The sequence below is a fragment of the Saccostrea echinata genome, unplaced genomic scaffold (genome assembly GCF_033153115.1).
Source record: "Saccostrea echinata isolate AGI-Se365-2 ecotype Australia unplaced genomic scaffold, CSIRO_AGI_Sech_v1 ptg000008l, whole genome shotgun sequence".
Classification (NCBI taxonomy): Eukaryota; Metazoa; Mollusca; class Bivalvia; order Ostreida; family Ostreidae; genus Saccostrea; species Saccostrea echinata.
Genome location: NW_026889757.1, coordinates 7,362,902 through 7,384,358, shown reverse-complemented (window position 1 = coordinate 7,384,358; position 21,457 = coordinate 7,362,902). Strand labels below are relative to the sequence as shown.

Sequence of the window (21,457 nt, the reverse complement as noted above, 5' to 3'; positions counted from 1 at the left end):
TTCTAGCTTCCTACTAAATAGCTTTCATTAAATTGGCAGCCTTTGTGTTGCTTAGTTTTCATTAAATTCATCACTTGTTTCCTTTTTACCTAGTCTGCATCAGAAACAAACGGTTTTACCATTTTTGATTACTAAAGAACAGTGTATTGACTTTCTAGTGAATGATAACTTAAAAAAATTTATAGATTTTCTGTCTCTATCAATGATATCTGTTTATGGACTGGTTAAGGTCAAGTTCTTTTTGGTGCTGTATTATTTTTTGGTGATATATAAAAGAATTACATGACTGTATATTATTAGTTACACAGTTAGATTGTGACATATTAATACCAAGTCATCCAGGGTATGAAATGGAAATCTGTTTTGGGTGGGGTGAAGCAGGATACCAAAACAGATTTAAATTTCACACCCTGGATGACTCCATATAACATCACAAACTACCGGTAACTGTGTAACAAATTTGTCCCGCTGAAGACCTTTACAAGATATGTTTTAAGGTTAGTAACATTTTAAATAAAATATAATTCTAAATATCATTGAAGATCATATCTTTCAGTATTACTTCACCACAGTTAAAGATATGAACACTAAATTTTAACAAACAGTTTGCTTGCCGCCATTGTTTACATAGATACAGACCTGCCTACCCTTCCTCTTTTGGCCTAATTCTTCTGCTTTTTACCACAAAATTACGCTGTTACGCCATGAAATTTAATTTTACGCTTTTAAACATTTCCTCTAGAAAACTTCTGAATGAAAGGTGAACTTAGGAATAAAGTATAGGCGTCCCTAAGTGAAAACGAAAAGGTAAATAATACTTATTAATAGAGGATTTCGATTCTTCACGATATGTATATTTACCATACAAAAATCATACGTAATATCTTGTAGTTATAATATGCCTTTGAAACGGTTGGCATGCCAAGATTAGAAAACTATTGGATGATATGCGCAATAAGTAAAGTCAGTTCAATTTTCAAATCAGATTATTCTTGCATTGTCAGAACATCATAGAGACAAGTAAATGTATAGAAAACAAAAACAACAAAGTGCTATAATGTAGAATTTGTATTAATGTGGAAATGTTACTCTGAATTGTGTGATTTGCTAGAAGTTAACCAAACGTTCATTAATCATGTAAGTTTAAATAAGTTTGATATGACTGCATTTAGGGTACCAGTTTTACAACACATGGACTTTTTGTCAATGAACTAATTGAAAAAGAAACACACATGCTTGCTTTGTTCAGTGATGTACATGTACAATTATCGGTTTATTGTGACAATATAGTATCATTGCAAAACATTAAACTAGGGAAACACATAAAGGATTACGCCTTTACCCCTGAAATTCCACCAAAATGAGTATTGAAATTACACCCTCGCAATAAAAAGGGTAGGCAGGTCTGTAGATACATGTAGAACAGAATCTCATGCCCGATTTTTAATGCAATCCCTGCTCAGAGATGATGTATTAGAAAATTTTAGGGTGTTATGTGATCTGTTTTTAGCCAATCAATATTCCATAAATTTGTCTGAAGCGGAATAGATATATTTATGTAAATTAAGTCATGATGAATGGAGAAATATTTACATGTTACTTCTCACTTTGCATGCAAAAGTTATACCGGGTATACCAGTATATATAATTAATAAATGGTTGAATATTAATTATGTATAGAAATGTAATCTTGATGCTCCTCTTATGTATAAAAATTCTGATGATAAAGGAAATAAGTTTAAAAGGATTTAAACAACATGTAAAATTATTCAACTAGTGATTCTATTGTTTACAGTTGTGTATGGACTCACCTTCCTAATCAACAAGTTTGATACATACAGAGTCCGCAAGATAGGATTTGATGAAATGTTTATTATGGTAAAACAAAAATTTATTTTTCAATTTTTGTATTATTTAGCAATACATTTAAGCTTACCAGAGCTAGAAATAAAAGATATCTGTGAGGGCCATAGAATTGATAATCTATGTCAATTGATGCATAATTTACCTTCATCATGTGATAACTCATTTGGATATCACCATGATTTGGTCAATTTGTGTCATATATATACATTGTATGTAAAATGGTAGAACAATTTCATAGAATTTGAAATTTGTGTAGTGCTTAGCAAAATTTGGTATGATAGTTGAAATATTAAAGTACACCTAATAATTTTAGCTCACCTCAACCAGAGGTTTTCTGATCAAATTTTGTCCATTGTATGTTGTTGTCACCATTATACATGTATACTGTTCACATTTTCAACTTTCATAGAACAAATTACAACTAAATTTCTACCCAGCTTGGCACAAAGTTTCCTTTGGTCAAGGAGATATCGGTTTGTTGAAATAAAGGACTGTGTCCCTTTCCAGGGGAGATAAACAATAAAGGCAAAATAGGGTGGGATCATATAACTTCTCAAGAAACACTGGCCCAGAAAAGAAACTTAATTGATGTGAAAGCTGCCTGACATAGAAAAGATTAATTTTTTTTTAAGAAATCGTGGTCCCTGGAGGTAGGGCATGGCCGAAATATGGGATCACAAATTTTCAAGGGAATATAAAGGACAATAATTTGAAAAAAATCTCAAAAACATCACGACCTTGATACATCATACTAATATGCAAACTTCCTCAGGTTGGCAGATTCAAGTTTGTTCAAATCAAGACCCCTTGGGTAGGGTAGGAGCACAATAAGTTAATAAAATGAATCCTTAAGAAATTCTCTTCACCAGAACAGCAAGGCTATTTTAGTCATTGATATTGAAGCATCTCCATGTTGTGTTGATTTGAGCTCAGTTTGGTCTTAATCCCTGTGATAGGGCCGTAATGATGTCAAAATTTTCATAGGCATAAAGAGGAGAAAAAAATAAAAAACCTCAGAATAGCAGATGACCAAGGTGATTCAGGTGAGCATTATGGCCCATGGGCTTCTTGTTTAAATCATGACCCCTAGGGGAAGGTTAGGGCCAAAATAGGTTATTAAATTTTTAAATGGAAATATGCAGATAAAAATTTTCCAAAAAAAAAAAAAGAAGCTTTTTAAGAACAATAGGGCAACAATATAATTATTATTTTGCAGGCATCCCTAGATAGTGCAGATTCAAATTTATTCAAACAATGCCCCTGGGTTTTAGGTGAGGCCAAATATTCATTTGGAATATAATGGAAAAATATTTAGTGCAGATTCATATTTGTTCATTTCATGGCTTCTGGGGCTTGAAATGGATTAGAATTTTATTCATAGAGCTAGGTTCACTTATTCATAAAATGGCCCTTCCCATAATTGACCAAGTCCCAATGTATCATTTCAAACATCAATATAATGTAGAGACTTGGTGCTTTTATTCCTATAAAAAAAAGTTTCCTCTGAGGGTCCAGGTATTGAAACACAGGCTTTGTGAAATTGCAAGTTCTTGAATTTTAAAGAAAATGGGTGTATTTGAGTAACTTTAGCAAAGAATTAAAATATGAGCCCACCCCTCAATCAATGAATCCAAAAAAATAAAACATGGATTAATTATAATCTTCTGAAACAGTTCTTTCATTATATAATTGAATACTTTGGATCAGAGGTTGGAATCCATGCAAAATATTTAAAAACAGTTTTAAATTTTGACCATTTTTGAAAAAATTTTCAGGATTTGAGAATAATGATGCAATTCATGACATCGTAAAACATGGACTATAGCTAGTGAGAAAATTACTTCATTTTAAATAGATATGCAGTCACCAAGGGTCCAAGTGAAATTTAATAATGTATTTTCAATTAAAACTGAGCAGATCTGATTTTTCAGAAATTCACAGGGCCAAAAAAGACCCAAAGTGAACCTTGTTCTTTCACACGAGAATACCATTCTATAAGTATCATGTACTTTCTTTTTTTTGGGGGGGGGGGGGGGGGGGGCAGAGCTATATATATACAAGTCCTTTCTGTTTATTCTGTGGTAAACTTTTATACACTCAGATGTATTCTCTCTTTATGCTGTGGCAGAGCTGAGTACTATATAACTATAAGTAGATGTCATTGCTTTCTATTTTGTGACAGAACTATACAAGGATAAGTGTACTGTCTGTTTATTCTTTGGCAGAGCTATGGAGGACTGCGTGGTGCTGTTTGCTTTTCCCTGGTGGCTCTGCTGGACAAGAATGAGTTTAAAGAGAAGGATATGTTCGTGACCACAACTCTGTTCATCATCCTCTTTACCGTCTTCTTCCAGGTAACACAAACAATTTTTGTTTGCAACTTGAATTTTTTTTGGGGGGGGGGGGGGGGGGATTAAGCGGAAAACATTTTTTCTTTAGCTTACCACAAGTCAAAGGCTCAAAGAAAATTGTAGCCGCTGTAAGTTTTGATCTGTGTTTGCATGTGTGTACACAATGTTTAGATAATATCAATTGATGTCATTTTTTTATATTCTCTCAATAAGTAACGAGAACATTCCCAATACATTTTACATCTATAATGTCTTAAGATGGTTGGGATCTAAATTTATGCAGTTGAATAAGGCTTATGCCTTCCAATAGGGTGTGAATATGGAAATTGCGAAACTAGTTTTCAGAAACTACTCTGTTGAAGTGAAATTTGAATATTTTATTTGAATAAAAGTCAACTGTGGAAACCATCCTAATGAAAATACCTTAGTTTGTTGTCCAATTCATCCCAGAACTTGGGTACAAAGTGTAAGAAAATTAAATTTTCATATCCCCTATTTCAGAATTAAAATGTTTCAAGGAACAACAATAATTCAATGAAAACTGTATGAAAACTTTAATACTGTATATTCTGGCTTTTAAAAGACAGAAACAATTAATTCCATGTTTTTTAAAACTTTCTTTACACTCAATAGTGATTTGAATATTTGCTGATTTGTCTAATTTTAGGGTGCCACAATAAAACCAATTGTGAATGCTATGCGAGTGAGACTAGCACCCAAAGATCAGAGTACAACAATGTATCTTGTTCTTCATGAGAAAGTAAGTACATTTAAGCCTTAAATTATTATTTTTTGAAAGATGTTGTCTCATGTATGCAACTGCAACAGCATGTGCATAACAAATTGAGTAACATGGAAAAGTATGTTATGAAAATTTGTTTGCTCATTGCATTGCAATATGAGACTACAGCTTTTTTGAACCAAAGCATTGTCCAAACTTTTGATTTATATTTGAAAATCCCTACCTTTTCCTTAAAGTTATTTGCAATTTACAGAGGAGCCACTGGAATAGCTTCTACTGGAAGAAAAGTGCAAAGTGCTGAAAGATTTTAATCCAATTTTTAAATATTTTGAAATTTAATAGCATAAACTTATTAATGAAATCGATGCAATACAAGTCATAAGCAGACATTTCACTTGCAAAATGCAATTCTATACACCCAACAGACAAGGTGATTGGGTCTTGTATATATATTTAATTATTTATCACTTGAAATTGAGACAAAATGTAAGCAGTTCTTGTGCCACTTGAAATTGTGATTTTAGAAATGCATGTACAAAAAAATGGATAGAATGAGAGCACAATAAAGGTAAAAATTTACATGGAATAGATAATAGGGAAAATATTTTTAAAATATCTCAATAACAGCTGGACTACAGTCATATACATGTAGTTGTGGAGCAGATTAACATTTTTGTAGGTCACCTGAGTCACTTAGGTGACCTATTGCTATCTGTTTTTATCTCTTCTCATTAGTTGTGTGTTAACATTTGAACTTTTTCAGCTTCTTCTCTGGAACCACTGAACCAATTTCAACCAATTTTGGCATATAGCATCTATGGGTAAAAGGGAACAACAAATTCCCTAATGCCTGAGAGGTGTGGCTATATAAAAAAACCATTGAGCAGTGAGGCCTCTACTAAAATTGTAAAATTCATGGCCCCTGGGTGGGGGGTTCTGGAGTTAAGGTGGGGTTCTATTGATCTTTAGTGTAAATGCATGCATTCTTTAAAAAAGATTCCTCTCTCCCCTTGTATATTTAGCAGACAAAGTAAGTGCATGATTATAATGAGCAATGGCACCTCTTCAAAAATTGTGAAATTTATGGCACTTGTGTCAGGGGTTCTGGTGTTAGGGTGGGGCTCTATTGATTATATAATGAAAATATATTCTGACTTCTCTGCTCCTGGGTATTAAGCAAGCAAACCAAGTGCATGATTATGATGAGCAAGGGTGCATCTTCCAAAGTTGTGAAATTCATGGCCCCTGGATCAGGGGTTCTGGTGTTATGGCGGGGCTCTATTAATTCTTTGAAATCTTCTTCACTGCTCCTGGGTATTAAGCAAGCAAACTAAGTGAATGATTATGATGAGCAAGGCTGCCTCTTACAAAATTTTGAAATTCATGGCCTCTGAGTCAAGTGTTCTGGTGTTTGGGTGGGGCTCTATCGATCAGATAGTAAAAATGTCCTAGTTGATCTTTGAAGAGACCCATGAATTCATGTCCTCCAGGAACTGGAAAGTTTTAAATGTATAAGAAAGCTGTACTTCTTCAACCACAAAATCAAATCGCCTTGAACCAATATTTTTTCCTCAAATCTTGAAATTATGACCCATAGAATATATGTGATTTTAAAGTAAATGATTTTTTTTAAACCAACAGCATGTGTCATATAATTGCAAAAATTATACATCTGATTCAAAAACTGGATCAAGAATTGGAAAGATCACCATAATTTGATTAATATTGTGAGTGTAAACTCAATATTCTGATATTAAAGAGGACAAAGTATAGAACATGCAGAAACTTCTAAATCAAAAACTCATGTGCTCTCTGTAAAATACCTATTTTAATTTGTCAGTTTCATATTACCTGTTTTATACATGACAGAGCAGTGTAAGGAAACTAATTTATCATTTAATGTAAGATAAGGAAATTCCTACTGCTGCTCCACATGAAATTCGTCTCTCCATTTTATAATGGGAGAAAAGAAAATTTCAAGCTGTCTTACGTGGGCACATTGTGTCGTCCGCAACTGACACTATGAAAAAAATAAGGCTTAGAATACTTACAACTACATGTACTTTTAAAGGTTCTGCAAGCACTGAGACAATGATTTGGAATAATTTGCAATTGTGAAAGACACTGTATGAATAATATGTGAATGAATGGGCTCTCCTATTTGACATTTACTTCCTTTTACAGGAAGGTACTGTAAGCCACAAATATCATGAAGGTTTTCTTAAAAATAAATGAAAAAGGTTAAATGTTAATCAAATTATCTTAGACAATACAGTATTTTTGCAAAGTAGGTCAAATGTCAAGGTCAATTGGATTGTAATGCTGGTAATTTTCATGATGTTTTATGTCAAACAGTGCACATGCTAAATAACATAGAGTTACCTCTTAAATATGAAAAATATGCTGTATAACGGCATAATAAACTAATTTGAAAAGATTCAAAGGTCACAAAGTCTTTAAGCATGGTATTTTACAAAAGCCAAAGTGCCTAGCAATATATGTGCAAAATGTCAAATTCATACCTCTTCTCAAGATATAGGGTTTGACAGATGGATGGATGGACAGACAAACGCCGGTTAAAGCGATCCCTAAGTGTTGCTCTGCTCTACACGTGACACAAATATAAAATCTTTTATTATCTTTAGAAACAGTTCTATCATTACATCTTTGCACATTTTGGGTCAGAGGTTGTGATCTTTATGAAACATTGAAAAACAGCTTAAATCTTTGGCCAGTTTTAGGAAATTTTCAGGATATTGGAATATACAATGTGATGACAAAATTAATGATATTATTATGCATTGACTAGAAAAATACACTGTAATTTCATCATTTTCAATAGATATGCAGTTACCAAGGGTCATAGTTATATTTATTTCATTGTCAACAAAAACTAAACATTTTTGATTTTTGAGAAATTCTCAGGGCCAAAAAGGTCCTAACTGAACCTTGTTCTTTGATTTGTAATATTTTTTTTTTTCCATAGATTAATGATCACTTAATGGCTGGCATTGAAGAAGTATTGGGTTACCTGGGAAAGTTTACACTCCGAGTAAGTTAAAAAAAAAGGGGCAATATGCTCAAATGCAGTGTACATATATGTACATGTATTTAATATGAAATATCAAATAGTTTGTATAATTTCAGCTTGTCCTAGCTCAAGTAAAACCTTTTGTTTCAGTCATTCATCTGTTGAAAAATTATTTGAAACAGAGATGCTTTGATTCTTTTTTGAAGTATATTAATTCAAAATTATTGTGATTGACTCTTTGGTACTGTAGTTAGAGAATAAACTTTGAACCATTCTTCTTGTTTTTTAAGGAAAAATTCCATTATATTGATGACAATTATATTCGGAAGTTGCTACTGAAAACACCCAACTTGGAAGATGGGGCAGATCTGATTGGCAATTATGAAAAACTAATGATGAGGTACAGTAAAACCAGTGTAAGCTGACATGCTTTGAGACCCAGGTTTTGTGTCAGAATAGATAGGGTGTCAGATTACATAGTAAAGAACATGGAAAATATCAAGTGGGAATGAAAATAATGGTTGGAATTCACAGTGAAATGAATTGCACAGTTTTCAGATTCAACAGTTTTTAATGTACAAGTTCAGTGTATTAGAATATAAAACAACCATGATAAGCTTCTTCCAGTTAAGTACATGTATCTGTAACCATGCCCTGTAGTGCAAAAGTGGTGGAACAAAAAGTGGGAAATACATGTGTATTTAACACTTGAAAATGTTTAAAAGCATGAACCACTTATTTCAAGAGGACTAATAAACAACTAGTTACAGAGGATACTTTTATACAGAAATATATAGACATCTGTAAAAACAAGAAGTCTACTTCTTCAACTTAGAATTAGTAATCATGGACTTCAGAGATGACAGTAAAAGGTTTTATATTTTTTACTGAACATTTGCAGTTCGTAAGGAGGAGAATATTGACTCAAATGAGTAATGTGGTCCATTTTCCTCTTGCTTTTTTTTTAGGGTGGGGGTGTTTTTAGCTCACCTGAGCCAAAGGCTCAAGTGAGCTTTTCTGATCAAAATTTGTCCATTGTCGTTGTTGTCGTTGTTGTTGCTGTAAACTTTTCACATTTTCATCTTCTTCTCAAGAACCACTGGGCCAATTTCAACCAAACTTGCCACAAAGTATTCTTGGGTAAAGGGGATTCAAGTTTGTTCAAATGAAGGACCACACCTCATTCCAAGGGGAGATAATTATGAATTAGTGAAAAATTTATGGCATCATTTAAACATCTTCTTCTCAAGAACCACTGTGCTAGAAAGTATGAAACTTGTGTGGTAGCACCCTCAGGAAGTGTAGATTCAAGTTTGTTCAAATTATGACCCCCGGGGGTAGGGTGGGGGCCACAATGGGCGATCAAAGTTTTACATAGGAAACATAGGAAAAATCTTGAAAAATCTTCTTCTCAAGAACAGCAAAGCCATGATTTGTTCATATTTATATGGAAGCATCCTCAGGTAGTGTGGATTATTGTTTGTACAGATCATGACCCCCGGGGGTAGGGTGGGGCCACATTGGGCGACCAAAGTTTTGCATAGAAATACATAGGAAAAAATCTTTAAAAATCTTCTTCTCAAGAACAGCAGAGTCATGATTGGTCATATTTATATGGAAGCATCCTCAGGTAATGTAGAATCAAGTTTGTTCAAATCATGACCCCTGGGGGTAGGATTGGGCCACAATAGGTGATCAAAGTTTAACATAGGAATACAGAGGAAAAATCTTTAAAATTCTCCTCAAGAACAGCAAAGCCATGATTGGCCATAATAATATAAGAGCATCCTCAGGTAATGTAGATTCAAATTTGTTCAAATCGTGAACCCCCCACCCCCACCCCCCACCCAGCAGTATAGAGGTGCCATAACAGGGGATCATATTTATGCAGAGGAATGAGAAGGATATATCAATAAGATAATCTTCTTGAGAACAGCAAAGCCATTATGTGTCATATTAATTTAAAAGCATCCTTAAGAAGTGTAGATTCAAATTTGTTTAATCATGACACCCCCCCCCCCCCCCCCCCACCACTTTTATATTTTAAACTTTTCAATACTGAACTGATTTCTGCTTTTTCCTAGCAAAAGTGCTCGGGTGAGCCATGTGGCCCCTGGGCCTTTTGTTGTTTTTTTTTCCACCATTTTTTTTTTCGTTAGAAAAAATCCTTTTCAGCAAGTTGCAGTAGAATGTCTTTTATTGCCTCTTGGGAAATCTTAAGATTATACATATATAATTGTTGCTGCCACAGACTAAGAATGAATTACATACTTGATTGTTTTCAGAGAGCATTACAAGAATCTGCATTTGTGTGGTGCTGCTAACCTCCCAAAAGTCCCAAGTGATCTGTAAGTAGTAATCTTGATTTTTTTTTATATGTATATCTTCTCTGTCTTCACTAGATTATATAGATACAATTTCTCTTAGCAGTATAATCTCATAAGTTCTTAAACATATATCAAAACAGGAGACAAGTTGCCTCAATATTTCTAATTTTGTTGTCGATATAAATTGATTTAGAATATTATTGTTGTTTTTTTTCTCTATGTAGACATTTTCTTAGAAGGTGAGGATAAGTAATTCTATATATTGATTTCTCATTTCAAAAAAAGAAATGTTTCTGTACTTGAATTTGAAGTTTCTGAAATGCTTTTCTCTATAAAAAATTATACTTTCTGTTTCACAATATTTTGAAGATTTGATAAGGCTTAATTAGAACAATTGTAGTGTAGACAGAAAACATAAGCATCTTTCAAGTTCCATGAAGATTTTAAGTAATACATGTGTATGTCTTTTTTTCGAGGGGGAACATAGAAAGGTGGACATTATTGTTTTTTTTAGAAATTTAGATAGCTATGCTAGCTCGTGAGACAGGATTTTTTGATATTTTCACTCGTGCTTAGCACTCGTGAAAATATCAAAAAATCCTGTCCCACTCGTGAAATAAATTCCATATTCATCCACAAAACATTGAATATCCTCTATGTCTTCAACATAACTTTAAATATTGCCTCCCCTGAAATTGAAGAAAGGGAGTGCATTGTTTTGTTTGTTTTTTTATTTGTCTGCCTGTTTGTTTCTTTGTCTGTCTTCAAACTTGCTCATTTATTTAATATTAATGTGAATGATATGAGGACTTTAATCAAATGGTAACATGACTAGAGGGTGTGTTGTCACATCAAACCAAGTCTATTTAAACTAGGTCAAGGTCAAAGGGATGGATGAGATAACTGAATTTTTCAGTATGATTTAGTTTTTTATGGAAAAACATTGAGTTCATACTAGGCACAAAACTAACATACATGTATGACCTGTTGATATGTCAAGGTCACAGAAATAGTAAGTGTGAAATTCTTCTCCAATATCTTTGAATCGTAGAAATCACTGGAAGCTCACACATTATATTATGATCATGATACTGATCCAATTTTATTTAGGCATGCATACAGTGATAAGAATTATAGAGTTCATGTTTAGTATGATTGTCATTTAATCTTGGGGAAAAACTGCAGCAATAGCAAATATCAGTGGATTTTGTACAGTTGTACAATATTTGATTTATTTAGTAATAAATTTATATCAAATACTTTATTTGATTTTTATGTTCCTTACAATTTTTGTAAGGGCTTTATGAATGTCTAGCTAGATATTTAACATCTTGATATGGAATATTGTTTTTTGACTTTAGGAGAAATGTGGACAGCTCAGCTGCATTGTTAGAACTTGAGGCAGGTGAAGAGGTAGAAAAAGAAGAGGAAGAGTTTAAACCTAAAGGTAAAATACTAAACATGTTAGCTGTCATAATCAGTCATAACTCATATATTTTAAATTTTGTAGATTTTATCTCTAAATTATTAAGTTTGGCAACTTCCACATGTACATGTATGATGATTTAGTATGAAAACAACTTTCAAGTTTTTAGCTGATAAAAGGTTGATGGTTTGGAAGTACATGGGTTTTATTGTCTAATTTTAAAATAAATGTAGAGTTTTAAGAAAAAATACCTTTGATTTAATAAAATTGAAGATTTGAATGGAATGAACTGCATGGTTTTCCAGTCTTACAATATACTGTTAAAATATTAATTAAAATTTTTCCAAAATTATATTAGAAACTATTGTATGTCAAGGGTTTCAATACTTTTATGATTTTAGAAGCAGTAATGAAACCAGGAAATTTAAATGGTCCAAATACTAGTGGTAACGGTATTGAAATTTTTATACTGATATATTTTTATAATTATCATAATTCAATAAAAACAGCCATGTAAAGGCTTGAATCTTATTCCTATTTTTCTTCTGAATGAGTGCACTCATGGTTAAAATTTTATAAGAAAAATTTTCAGAATGGTATCTAGTATTGAATAGAACTTTCCTGGAATGAAAATGGAGAATTATTTTTTTAACAGAATACTATCTTTTTGGGTTGATTGAAAAATAAAAATATCAAAGGAAGTTAAACTTGGAGCCGTCACATGAATTTTTGGATCAGGAAACAGATCCTAATTGGGAAAATAATTGTCATCTAATTTCCCAAAAAGTTGAAAAATAATCTTTAATTACAATGTATATATTGTATTTGAATGAGGTTGTTCTATACAACGTAACTTATAACAAATGCACAGCACCTTTAAAATTTACACGTCAATTAATACCAAAATAATGTCCTTCATGACTAGAACTTATCATTTACTTTTAAATTACACCATTCTTTAACATTGTATTAGTTACTACCATAATTATGTATTATGTAATTTTCCACCAAATGCCCATTAGACTGAAGAAAAACCAGCCATTCATAATTCTTAAATATGTTGTGATTGGTTGGACAAATGAACCCTAAATTTTCAGTTTTTGAAATTTTAATACTCTGTCCCCAGAATAACTGTACTATGCTGTGGAATCATTGTTAATGCCCCCCCCCCCCCCTTCCAAGTCTGTTGTTCACATATGATTAAAAAGGTGAAACAAAAAATTGAGATTTGCAATATCTATAATAAAAGCTTTAGCTAAATTAATCATATGTGAGAGAGAACAATTCTAGCTTCTTGTACTATGCATAATTAAATTCTCTGTAGTTAACTGTTTTTCTTTAGATATTATACATAATTATATGAAGTATAGTGTAGATTCTTAATTGTTCAAATCATGGCCCCTGAGGGTAGGTTAGGGCCACAATAAGGGATCAAAGTTTCACAGTGAAATAATATACTAGGAAAAAAATCTTTAAAAATCTTCTTCTCAAGAACCATTGGACTAGAAAAAATGAAACTTATGTGATTAAAGCTTCCTAAGGTAGAATGAATTCTAAATTAGGCCTGTATAAATCATGGATGCTGGGGAAAGGGTAAGGACACAATAGGGGATCAAAGTTTTACATTGAAATATAAAGAAAAAATATGTAAAGTTTTTCTTCTTAGAACAATTGGACCAGAAGATAAAACACATGTGAAAGCCTCCTTAGGTATAGTAGATTCTAAATGCTTCAAATCATGGCTCCCGTAGTAGGATAGGACCACAATAGGGGATCAAAGTTTTTCTTTGAAATATATAGGGAAAGTTCGTTTGAAATCTTCTGAAGAACCACTGGACCAGAAAAAGATGAAACATTTAAAGTTTCCTGAAGTAGTCTACATTTTAAATGTACTAATCATGCCCCCCTCCCTCCCTGGTTAGGGTTTGGCCGTAATAGGGGATCAAAGTTATACATTGAAACATATAGCAAAATTCTTTAATAATCTTCTCAAGAACTACTGGACCTGAAAAGCTGAAACTTATGTGAAAGCTTCCTAATATAATTCATATTATAAATATTAAAAAAAAAAGGTGTGTTTGGGGGGGGGGGGTGAGGAGTAAGGGGCCACAATAAAAGTTTTGCATGGGACTTTATTGAATGGTAGTCAAAATTAGGATTAATAGATCTCTGTTTGGAAATACAAGTTATGTGGGTTTTTACACATACACACACTTGGTGGTCAAATTGTGTTAAGATTATACGTGTAACAGACTACACTATGATGTCATCAGTCTTGTCATCTATTGTACGTTGCATCTTGAGCGGAAGATATGCATTTTTACCCTTAAGAAGTGTCCAGAATAACAACTTTGCCAGTAAAAACTACAGGAAAAATATCACACTATTGTTTAAAGTACATGTATCATTTTCAGGTTCAATTAACTATTTTTGAGGAAATCCTCCGAAACACAATTCTTAATGCGCATGTCATGTTCTCTTGTAACTCAATTTAATACTCTTTCTAAATCTGAAATGTTTCATGTTATTCTTTGTAATGTTGGAATGCCTCTCTTAAATAATCAAGCATATTTATTTTATCTTTCTGATGAAGAGTTCAATATTTCAGGTCAATAGAAAAATGTTCTTGTTACATGCACATAGATAGAGATAATTCAGTCATATTTTTTTTCCATTTGAAAAGTGATTAATTCACAGGTTTTGAAAAAATACATAAATAGAAAGGCCAAGAATAATGAAAAATTATACTTATAGTAAAACATGTTTAAATATGAATTTATGCATACAAAAGAAGGATATTTTTTTCTGCCAATTTACACTATAAAATGATGCATTATTAGCAAGATGTAAAGCATTACTGTTATGCTTCAATTTCAGCAATCTCTGATTTGCTATAACTGTGTTTATAATTGTCAAACATATCTTTACAGATTTTATGAAGTGTATATATATATATATATATATATATATATATATATATATATATATATATATATATATATATTAGGGATGTCAAATCGGTCAATTTTTGATAATCAGTTACTCGGACGTTTTTCCGATCGAGTACCCGGGTATTCGTTAAAAATGTAAACACAAGTGTGTTAATTTTCTTGAGCCCCGTTAAGCCCTGTTTAACCCCAAAGCTGTTTTTATCAAGTTTATAAATAGAAACTTGACCCATTCATATTCAAAATTATTTTTTATGTCTCTAATAAACCCATTTTCCACTAAATATGCTTTCCTGTCAATTTAAATAACAAATAATCAATCAAAAAGTCATTCAATAAAATAATTGAATTAAATGTGTTGAAGATGACATTACTGAAACATTATTTTAGAAAAATATAACTTTTCAGTGAACTTTGATAAATGAGAAATATATTGTCTCAGAGCGGGGGACCGCCATCGCCTTGTACACCCCTTTCTTTATTTATCAAATAAGCACAAAAGACACAATTAATACATAAAAATTACAAATTGTTTACAGTTTACGTATATAAACTAAATAATTTAAAAATGATTTGAGGATAACAGATCATACTTAAACGATGTTCACTGAAAACAATCATTGAAGCCATCCAAAAATTAAGGGCCACAATAGGTGAGAACAGCTGTGTACCAAATTATTGGTCACTAATTACTGTATATACACAGCCACAGGCGATAACTGGTATTTTACAGGTGTAGATGACGACACGCTAATTACCGTGCGCATATTTAAGTTATTTTTTTGAAAATTTTTTGATAAAAATGTTATGTGAAATAAAAAAAAATACACATCCGAGTAACCGAGTACCATTTTTAGTATTCAATACTCGGACGTTCGATCGAGTACCCGGTTAACCGGGTACTCGTTGACATCCCTAATATATATATATATATATATATATATATATATATATATATATATATATATATATATATATATATATATATATATATATATATATATATATTCAAAGAAAACTCATTCAGAGTTATAATTATGTTACTTGTTCATATTATTAAATTTAATTGATTCAGACATATAAAGCCATGTTCTAGAATTATAAATATGTGTATGACAAGTTTGCAAATTATGTGTTACAGAGCCCAGGAAGTCCCAGAGGAAGCCAATTTCTATCTCAATAGGAGGAGAACCTACCGCCAAGGACTTCAGAAACTTGTTAGATCAAAGTATGAGGTCCCCAACCCTAGTGGTAAGGAAATAATTCAAGGTCTTTATAGACATTTAAACTAGGGATGGGTATCGCCAAAAAATTCGTATCGTGATATATCATGATTTCCCCAAATATCACGATAATATCATGATATTTTTACCAGGGTACATGGAAGTTTTACAACAATTTCATATGAATTGCTTTAATTTTTCTTACAAATACACTGTAAAAACATAACTTCACTTTTTTCATTTTTAGCTCACCTGAGCCAAAGGCTCAAGTGAGATTTTCTGATCAAAATTTGTCTGTTGTCTGTCGTCATCGTTGTTGTTGTCGTTGTTTGCATTGTTAACTTTTCAAATTTTCATCTTCTTCTCCAGAACTACTGGGCCAGTTTCAACTAAACTTGGCACAGAGTATCCTTGGCTGAAGATGATTCAAGTTTGTTCAAATGAAGGGCCACACCCTCCTCCAAGGGGAGATAATTAAGAATTATGAAAAATTAATAACATCCTTTAAAAATCTTCTTCTCAAGAACCACTGGGCCAGAAAAGATGGAACTCATGTTGAATCATTGTCAGGTAGTGAGTGTAGATTCAAGTTTGTTAAATCATGACCCCTGGGTGTAGGGTGGGGCCACAGTGGACGATCAAAGTTTTACATAGGAATATATTGTAAAAATCTTTAAAAATCTTCTTCTCAAGAACAGCAAAGCAATGATCGGTCATATTAATGTGAAAGCATCCTCAGGTGATGTAGATTCAAGTTTGTTCAAGTCATGACCCCCGTGGGCAGGGTGGGACTACAGTGGAGGATCAAAGTTTTACATAGGAGTATATAGGAAAAATCTTCAAAAATCTTCTTCTCAAGAACAGCAAAGCTGCGATTGGTCATATTAATGTGAAAGGATCCTCAGGTGGTGTAGATTCAAGTTTGTTCAAATCATGACTCCTGGGGGTAAGGTGGAGCCACAATGGACGATCAAAGTTTTACATAGGAGTATATAGGAAAAATCTTCAAAAATCTTCTTCTCAAGAACAGCAAAGCTATGATTGGTCATATTTATATGGAAGCATCCTCAGGTGGTGTAGAATCAAGTTTGTTCAAATCATGACCCCCAGGGGAAGGGTGGGGCCACAATGAAAGCTCAAACTTGCAGGGAAAAAAGGTCACAGTCAAAAAATATGTAAGCATTCTTAGTTAGTGTAGATTCAACTTTGTTAAAATCATACACCCCCCAATCCCTTTTCGGGGTAGGTCGAGACCACTTATGCATTTAAGCTTTTCAATACTAAACTGATTTTTGCTTGTTTCCTAGCTACAGTGCTCAGGTGAGCAATGTGGCCCCTGGGCCTCTTGTTATTTATATAATGTAAAGCATGTTTGGATGCTGTATTTTAACTTTTTTCAACATTTTTTAGACTTCCTGTAATTTTTATTTAATAGTTCGAAGAAATGAATGAATAATTTCTGGAATTTATACTTATGTACCAAATACCGGTATTTTAGTCTCTGTAACTCAATACGTATCATGCAATAAAAAATCACGATATACCAGTATACCGATAAAATCGCGCTTCCCTAATTCAAACTATAAATTATGTATATAGCATATTGAGTAATTAATGATTACAGACAATTTGTATATATAGGACTGCTGAATTAAGTCAAAGATGCTTTATTGCACCTAGCTAATATTAACTGCATGGTAATGTGAAATTTATGTACACAGTTGTATGTTGAATCATTCTGTAATGTTCTTAGTCGGTTAACAAAAAAGGCACTACAGTAAAAGCAAGAAACTAACATATAAAAAATAGAATGTATGATACTGTAAACCAGCTTTTATTTGCATGCCAGAAATATTCGCGAGTTTCACAACCTACTTTAACTCGCGAATATTAATCCCCGCGAACCATTTATTTTGCTTTGTATTTATAGAGAATGTTTCCTCAGTCGCAAAAATTAATCGTCGTTGATTGATTTCAAACTGACAAATCGCGAATAAAAGATGACGCGAATAATAGTTGGTTTACAGTAAATGGAGGATTAAACGCTTTACTTAGATGTAGTAGGGAAAAGATTTCTCAAAAAAAAAAAAGTGGAGAGAAGTTCACTTAGCACTAATATTTGCACTGAGTTTTTCAGGCATGTGTACATTTAAGTACATGTATGGATGTGTTGAATTTTATCACAGTATGCAAAAAAAAAAAAATACATACTTAGAAAATTAATATAGTTTATCATTCTTGCCCCTTGTGAACCTGAACTGAGTTATTAATATATTAACTCATGTTAGTACTGTTAGACTAAAATTATTGCTTTAATTCTGCACAGATTCCAAAGAAAAGATTTGACGATTTTGTCAGCGACACTGCCAAAGTTGATTTTCTAAACTTAAGAAAAAGACGAAAGAATAATGCTCGACTACAGCGCATGAAATCCATCAGGAAGATGCCAGAAAGGGCCCTATCATGGACGGAGGAGGACACAGCTCTGTGTAGAAATAGGTCAAATAATCGCCTCAAAGGGCGAACAAATAAAGCCATGACAGTAGACTATTCCCCACTGGAGGGAAATAAAGAATTCAATACTTCTTTAATCAGTCAGACAATTCCTGAGGATGATGTGTTTGGGACAGAGGAACATGGGGCTGAGGGCAGCCCACTGATAACAGACAACACAGATTCAAAGGGACCTAAAGACAATGGGTCAAAGAAGAAAGTGTTACACGAAGCTCTCCATCGTCAGGATGCCATTGAAAACATCCCTATGGAGAATGTTAAGGAGGTTAAGAGAACCAAATCTTTAGATGTTTAGTTTCAGACTGTAGCTATATAGTATAGATATGTCTTTTGATATGAATTTTTAGATTAGTTTGGAAGGGTTTGCTGATTATAGGAAGTGGTTATTTTGTTATCTATTATTTTTTATCATTTATTTTGCACTTAACATTATTTATTTTTCTAATATGCATATAATTCTCTTCTGTATACCTTTAATTTTTTTTTTTTTTTTTTTTGATATTTCTTTTTTATGCAGGTGAGAGAAAAATTTATATTTTTAAAGAAATCAAATTAGTTAAACTAAAATTATATAATTAAGTGAACAATTGTTTTCATTTGCCTCTTCATGCATGTTTAGAGTTAACCAAAGAGGTCTATGAGATTTTTGTGACCAAGGTGTCAGAGTGATAGAATAGTCTGTGATTGACCTAATTATTTGGAATATTCATAGATGTTGCCATTTGCCAATGATTTGAAGTACTGTGCACCAACACCTTGAATCTGGTGATTAATGAACCAGAGGGTGTCATTCAATTTTTTTCTCTCTTAAATGCATAGAGAGGTATTTAATTTAGCTATCGCATGCACATTTTTTTTTTTTTGCAGATCAGCAAAAGAAGGCTGACTCAATCTGAAATTATTACAATTTACTCGTTCATCAATCATTGTTCTTTCAAGAAAGTAAAATGCTCATTTCATTTTGAGAAAATTTCTTTAAATTTGTTATGTGTTGTGTCTAAAAACCATAGAGTTACAACTCTATGTTAATAGAGAGAACCTTTTTATAGGTTCAAGGGAATTAAGTTATAATTGTTGACAGGATACTATACCTGGTAGTAATGTCGTATGGAATTGAATTTTTGAGAGACTACTAGAGTAATGTCTCATAGAATTGTTTCATTACCTATGCCCTTCTCTTGGTGCAAGAGTGAAGATTTACTTAAATAAGTAAAAATTGTACTGAATGTAGAAACAAAATTCACACAAAATTCAACATGTACATGTGTTTCCTTCATGTTTACCTTAATCAGTAAGACATTATGTCTTTTGAAACACTGTATGGAAAATCAAGTATGGTTATAAAAATAAATATTTTAAAGAATTACATAAAATGTTTAAGATGATATGCTTTTGTACATAAGTAAGCAAACGTTATATAAAATTCAACAAATAAAAACACAAATTTATATTTTTATATTAAGACTATAAGAATATTTGTGCACTCTCAACTCTATTTGGCATCACATCTGAATTTTTTATTATATATAAAACAAATGGTTTCCTTCACGCTGATTGCCTGAAATCCTCCATCAGCAAAAAATATGTGGCATAATCTTTATCTCCTTTAAATTAAAAAGTAAATACGAAGAACACGTACATAAGCATAATTGAGGACATTATATTATTTCAAACTTGATTCAAAATCCATATGCATTCATGATTTCATGTTTATGTATATATTACAAGATATGTATTAACCTACACTGATATTCTTAAACTCTATTTATATTTTGGATGAATATATGACAATGAGTACAACAAATATTACCACACTAAGTTTAAAACATCCAAGAAACTAACACTATATGATAATTTTGACCCTTGGATATGATATACCCTATTGATGTTCTTAATATTAATAAAAAATTCATTATTAACTATTCCTTAAATATCAAGCATTTTTCTAGCTGTATCACATGTAGGTATTTTTCTGAATACAATATATATACTCTTTTATAGTTATACTACTATTTTTAGTTTTAGATGTACAATAGTTTTTTGGTTTAATGGTATACTAGATTGTAGGGTATTGGGAATTGCAGCATATTTGCAGAATCTGTGTTTCCAAAACTTGCACACAAGATATTTTTTCAAAGTATATTTGTATATGTATGTATACATGTCCTAAAAAGAATTTTTTTTAATTTTCAAGTTAACATTTATTAGTTTTAGTGGAGAAGTACGACGTTACATTTTTGGTTTACATTTGAGGTTTTATAGTGAATGTACTCCTTTATACAATAATTGTTCATTTAGTGCTCATATATACATTGTGTTCATATCATTTACATTCTGTTTATTAATAGTAAGCATAAATGATTTTCTGTGATCAGGCAATATTTACGCATAAAATGATTTTCTGTGATCAGGCAATATTTACGCATAAAATGATTTTCTGTGATCAGGCAATATTTACGCATAAAATGATTTTCTGAGGTCATGCAATATGTACACAGAAAATTTTCTTATGTCATGCAATATGTGTAGTGCATATTTTGATTTGAGCAATCAGTGCAGAATGCTTTATATTTTTGTAGCTAAAGATTATTGCCCGGTTATCATTCTTATTTATTAAGAAATGAATCAATTAAATTACTTTCATCTATAGACATCATTTATATTGTATAATCCTCATCCTGAATGTAGAAAGTATTAAAAATTGTAAATATATGTGTAATTGTTTAGAGGGTTTTTTTTTTTTTTTTTAAAAAATCATTTAGACACTAAACATGACAAAAGGGCACTTCATTTGACAAAAAAATTACTGGAACTTCTAAGTTATAGCAAAGTCTTGACATGGTCTTGCAAATAGTCACAGAACCTCATATCTATTATTTATTAATTTGGAGACTCATACCTTGTTCATACGAATGCACTTTGAATTTTTACTTCACAGAAAAACTTATGCAAAGTAAAATAATAGGAATTAAGTTAATGCAAATTAAATGCAGCGTTCACGTGGCAGTTAATGCAAAGTAAGTGAATGA

At 32.0% G+C, this 21,457-nt stretch overlaps 1 protein-coding gene across 3 annotated transcripts in view; it reads left to right on the top strand.

Annotated features, from left to right (window-relative positions):
- The window catches only part of LOC133181004 (sodium/hydrogen exchanger 4-like), a 39,433-nt gene extending 18,293 nt beyond the window's left edge, over positions 1-21,140 (top strand). The window contains exons 14-23 of one of the 3 annotated variants that reach the window (XM_061315509.1): positions 1,796-1,878; positions 4,092-4,220; positions 4,885-4,977; positions 7,946-8,011; positions 8,281-8,390; positions 10,276-10,338; positions 11,679-11,764; positions 12,145-12,189; positions 15,833-15,942; positions 18,241-21,140. In XM_061315509.1, the coding sequence (XP_061171493.1) occupies positions 1,796-1,878; positions 4,092-4,220; positions 4,885-4,977; positions 7,946-8,011; positions 8,281-8,390; positions 10,276-10,338; positions 11,679-11,764; positions 12,145-12,189; positions 15,833-15,942; positions 18,241-18,723 (1,268 nt within the window). In that variant the 3' untranslated portion in view covers positions 18,724-21,140. Of the gene's footprint in view, positions 1-1,795; positions 1,879-4,091; positions 4,221-4,884; positions 4,978-7,945; positions 8,012-8,280; positions 8,391-10,275; positions 10,339-11,678; positions 11,765-12,144; positions 12,196-15,832; positions 15,943-18,240 lie in introns of all 3 variants that reach the window. The other 2 variants (XM_061315508.1, XM_061315510.1) reach the window with 2 other exon arrangements.
- The last annotated feature ends 317 nt before the right edge of the window (positions 21,141-21,457 follow it).